The following is a 4,874-nucleotide window of genomic DNA, read 5'->3' as shown; positions in this document are numbered from 1 at the left end:
GAAGAAATACACAGCTGGCTCTTAGCTTTAGGGAGGAAGAGGAGATGGAGATTGGATTTATACCCCACCCTTCACTCGGAGTCTCAGAGTCTCAGAGCGGCTTACAATATCCTTCCTCTCCCCACAACAGACACCCTGTGAGGTAGGTGGAGCTAAGAGAGCTCTGTGAGAACTGCTCTTGAGAGAACAGCTCTCAGAGAACTTTGACTGACCCAAGGTCCCCCAGCAACTGCATGTAGAGGAGTGGGGAATCAAGCCCAGTTCTTCCAGATTAGAGTCCACCGCTCTTAACCACTACACCAAACTGGCTTTCAAACCAGGAACAGGGGAAGAAGCAAGTGGGTGCCAGGAAAAAAACATTAGTGCCTGTTTCTGTCTTGATGAAAGCAATAGCTGCACCTGAAACCAACCTACATTTGTTTTTAGAAATTATGAATTAAATCTGCAACACCATGTACACCCATATAAGTACTACGGATATTTGCCATATATGTTTCTGGTTTTATTTATACATTTTTATACTGCCAGTAGATGAGTTATAGCCAAGCCTGTCCTTAGCTCTCTGTCATACCATTGCAAGTTGTTGCCTGCCTCCACTAGCTACAACAAGAGCCCCTTGCCCTTCATCGCTAGGCACACTGCGCCTTGTTCTTGGAGGCTGATAGTTGAACATCATGTCGTAAGTCACCAGGTAGCCATCATTGTACATGTATATCTTGTGATCATTGGGGTTGTAGCTCACACTTTGCGCTGTGTCTGATAGTTTCTCCATTATAATGTCTAATGTGTTTTCTTTGCCTGTATTGGTGTCATACTTATAAAATATTAATTCCTTATGTGCACTCACTCGCTTGAGGGCATATAATACCCCACAGATCATGAACGTGTTGGTCACTTCAGGCTTGTTCAGTGAGGTTTCCCAAGTCTTCAGTATTTTTAGAGTCTTAGGATTTACTTTCCCAATGATTAGCTTCCCTTTACTCTTCTCTGTGGAATAAGTTACCCACAAGCCCTTCTCATCACCAGCAAAATCAAAGTCCTGCCAATTGACACCGCTGTAGGAGAACCAGTTGTTGAAAACAGCATCATCCACTTTCTCACGTTTAATGTGGTTGTTTGCCAGATTCTGCTTGCACAGGTTCCTGGAGTTGTAGCAGTTGTAATAGAGGCTGTTGTTGAACAAAATCATCCCGCTTCCCTGTCCGCAGTTGATGTAGTTCCAGGTGAGCCCAATGTGTTGGGAAAGGCTTCTTTCCACTTGGTTTTTGTATAACAGTAGGTCCTTATAATTGCTGTAGGTGCGATAGGTCTCCATTAAACGTTCATCTGTGTTGAGTGGAGCAACCCAGTATGTGCCTGGATTCTTGGTCCCCAAGGCAAAGTCCTTGCCCCAACTGCCGTATTTGTAACTGAAGCCTCGCCAGTTGAGTTTCACTATGAATGGCTTGCTAACATTCAATAAGATTTTGTTATCACAACTTCCTGCCAAGGAAAAAAAGGGAACAGAAGGAGAATTACACCCCCCATTGCTATAACGCTGCTTCCCTTGACTGCATCCTTTTGTTTACTGTGACAACAGTGTCAAAGACTTCTTGTCTTACCTCATTCCTTTTGGAAAAGAGTTATATCCCACCAGTCTATGATTGGGTCAGCCTAGACTCCTTCGTCCCCAATATATATATTTTCTGCGTAACACTGCCAAACGCTTCCTTCTTGCCATGATTGACATGTCATTTATTATACATTTTCTTCCTGAAATTCTAACTGTAGAATTGCACAGCCATGGGCGTGAAAAGGGCTCAGTATGACAGTATTGTAGGGAACTGGTTAGGAATTGGTACAATTGGGAACTGGTCCAGTGAGGAAAAGGTAAGACAAATAGGTCTAGGATGAAGGCAAGGTTTCAATAACCGTAAATATTCCATGAGACTGGCATCCCTATGTATGTACACTGAGGATGTTATGTGTGTCATTGATGAAGAGGAACTCCATTAAGCTGGGTGGTGAGTGGTGACATACTTGCACATCAGTGGCATGAAACATGCCAAGAAATCTATGAACAGTTTTCAATTCCAGCCCACAACAACAATCCCCACCACCAAATGTCAGCGGCACTCACCAATCTCAGGACGTGTGAGGCCAGCAGAAGGTAGGCCAAAGTTCGGGTTCCCAGCAGATTCTTCACAATCAGCCAGTTGTTTGCGGAGTTTGTCAATTTCCCTTCGTGTTGCCAGCACATTGTTTTCATCAAAAGTTTCCAGCTGCCACACAATGCTGGAGATATTGTTGACCTGCAACATATGACACTTATTTTATAGAACAGCCCCAACCACTTTTCCAACACAGCTGATTATGGGAAAACATATGTGGTTCCAAGCTGCCAGATATCATTGGGTGTGGAAATGAGACAATGCCACCTTCTTGATTTTCATTTGATGCGGGGGCCAGCCATGGTCAAGGCGGTTCCATGCTGAGTGACAGTATACTCTAGAGTAGGGATGGGCACGAACCGCATGACAAGCCAAAATTCTGGCCGAATTCTGGCCGGATCGGGGCTCAGGAGGTGATGTTTGGCACACATGTAGTCTTCAAAGAAATCTCCAAGCATTTGGGGGCAGCTCAGAAAACAGAAACATACCCAGAAACTCTGCTGTGAAAATGCTAAACCATGGAGGTAGTGTTTTCCAGCATTGGAAACACCAACAGGGACCCAGCTGAGCTCTGAGAAGGAGCAGGAGACAGAGCTACTAGAGCGGTGAGTGTTTTTTATTTGCTTTCAGTTGAGGTGATTTAGCTGAGGGTACTGTGTGGGAGGACTGTGTTTGGGAGTGTGTGGGTGAGTTTTGAGTTGTTGCAGAGTTCTGGCTGCTTGAGATGGGGTGAAAAGGCCATTGTTCGACTGTAATTGGATTGCTTGAATGAATTTCAATAACTGCTGGCCTTGCCCTCTGCTGGATGAGGCTTCTATTTAAGGCAGCACCTCACCAGAGGCACAAGCCAAAGGGTGAGAGCCAAAGGGGCTCTGTAAGAAGCCCAGGAAGAGCCAGACCAGGGCCCGAGTCTCCTTGTGTTCCCAGTAAGGTAAGTAGACTTTCCACAAGGAGAACCACATAAATACAGAGGGTTTTAAAAGGGGGATTATATATAATTATTTTGAAAGCAATTATTAAGCCAGAATGCCAGCAGGGGGTTGGGGGCTATCCAGTGTTTTTGCACAGAGTGTCACATGTATGACTATCTGCCTACTGGACAGAAGTCATGGGTGTGTGCCAGGTGCAAGGAGCTCCTGGTCCTCAGGGAATGTGTTTTCTCCCTTGAGGCCAAGGTGGCTGACTTAGAGAAGCGGAGACAGTCAGTTAGGCACATGGAGAAGACCCTTGGGGACTTGTTAGATATGTCCCACTCTGAATAGGGCAGCCCCACCACAGTCAGGAAGCATGAGGGTCGAGGGGAAACCGGGCACTGTGCTGAGGATAAGGGGAATATGGCCTCAGAAGGGACCTCTTCTGCAGCTGGTGAACGGGTATCCTTTTGCACTAAGGAACCATCCCTTGGCAGGGAGGGAGGGAGGCTCTTGGTAGTTGATGATTTGATCCTTAGGCAGGTAGACAGCTAGGTGGGGAACCCATGTACTGACAGTATGGTGACTTGTCTGCCTGGTGTGAAGTTAGTGGACATTACACGTGTTCTAGATAGGCTGGTAGATAGTGCTGGGGAGGAGCCACTGGTCGTGGTACATGTGGGCACCAACAATGTGGGGAAATGCAGTCGTGAGGTCCTGGAGGAAAAATTTAGGCTGTTGGGCATGAAACTCAAGGCCAGGACCTCAAAGGTAGTCTTCTCAGAAGTGCTACCTGTTCCACGCGCAGGGCCAGAGAGACAGGCACAGATCAGGAGTCTCAATGTGTGGATGAGACGATGGTGTAGGGGGGAAGGGTTCAAGTTTGTTAGGCACTGGGATGCTTTTTGGAACAAGAGGGAGCTGTACAAAAGAGACAGTCTCCACTTGTCCTGAGAAGGAACCAGGCTGCCGGTGCTTAAAATCAAAAAGGTGGCAGAGCAGTTTTTAAACTGAATATTGGGGGAAGTTGACAGGAGATTAAAAGTCTCTGGTTTGGGGTGGCTCATCTCAAAGAGATGAAGGGGTAGCTGTTACTTCTCTACTACAAGGAAAAGGATTAGAATTGTCCACTGGCTAACGATATGGACTGCCTGACAAGGTCTCGAGGCAGGAAGAGGAAGGCTGTGGGCTTAACATGCACGGGAAATTATAGGTGTTTATATACAAATGCTAGTAGTGTTCGAGGTAAAATCGGGGAGTTGGAATACTTAGTGTTGGGGGCGGAATAGACATTGTGGGTATTTCAGAAACTTGGTGGGATGAGGAAAATCAGCAGGATACAGTGATTCCTGATTATAAATTATATCGGAAGGCTGGGGGTTGTGGGCAACAAGCACAGCCTCCACTTCCCCTGCTCCGCCCACACCCACGGGTCTCCCATAGGGTTGGCAAACAGGGGGGTTCGGGTCCCCCGTTTTGGGGGGGTTCTACCTGCTGCCGGCCAGATGGCCAGCGGGGGAAGCCCCGCCCCCAACACCCACAGCCACCCCTCTCTCTCCCTACAAGTGTGTGGAACCCGTGTTTCCTCCCAAGCCCGAGTTTCCTCCCAAGCCCGATCTTTGCTTGAGATTAGGCTTGCAGGGAAATGCCAGCTTCGTGCACTTAAAGGGGAAACGCGGCTGCTCTTAAAGGGGAAAAGCCGGCTCTTTTAAGTGCAGGGAACTGCCGTTTCTGGAGATCCAATGGGGGGTGGGGCAGCGGACGTCCCCAACGTGACGTCATCACGTCGGGGATGCCTCGCCCCCTCCAGGAA

At 47.6% G+C, this 4,874-nt stretch overlaps 1 protein-coding gene across 1 annotated transcript in view; it reads right to left on the bottom strand.

The window, feature by feature from the left end:
• The window catches only part of LOC107116960 (olfactomedin-like), a gene marked incomplete at its 5' end in the record, with an annotated part of 17,202 nt that overhangs the window by 6,265 nt on the left and 6,063 nt on the right, over window positions 1-4,874 (bottom strand). Inside the window, 2 exons of the mRNA XM_015418989.1 lie at window positions 572-1,482; window positions 2,141-2,291. Coding sequence (XP_015274475.1) covers window positions 572-1,482; window positions 2,141-2,291 — 1,062 coding nt within the window. The remainder of the gene's footprint in view (window positions 1-571; window positions 1,483-2,140; window positions 2,292-4,874) is intronic.

The sequence above is a fragment of the Gekko japonicus genome, unplaced genomic scaffold (genome assembly GCF_001447785.1).
Source record: "Gekko japonicus isolate JY-2015 unplaced genomic scaffold, Gekko_japonicus_V1.1 scaffold3252, whole genome shotgun sequence".
Lineage (NCBI taxonomy): Eukaryota > Metazoa > Chordata > Lepidosauria > Squamata > Gekkonidae > Gekko > Gekko japonicus.
Note: the sequence above shows the minus strand (reverse complement) of the source record. Positions and strands in the feature narration are given on the sequence as shown.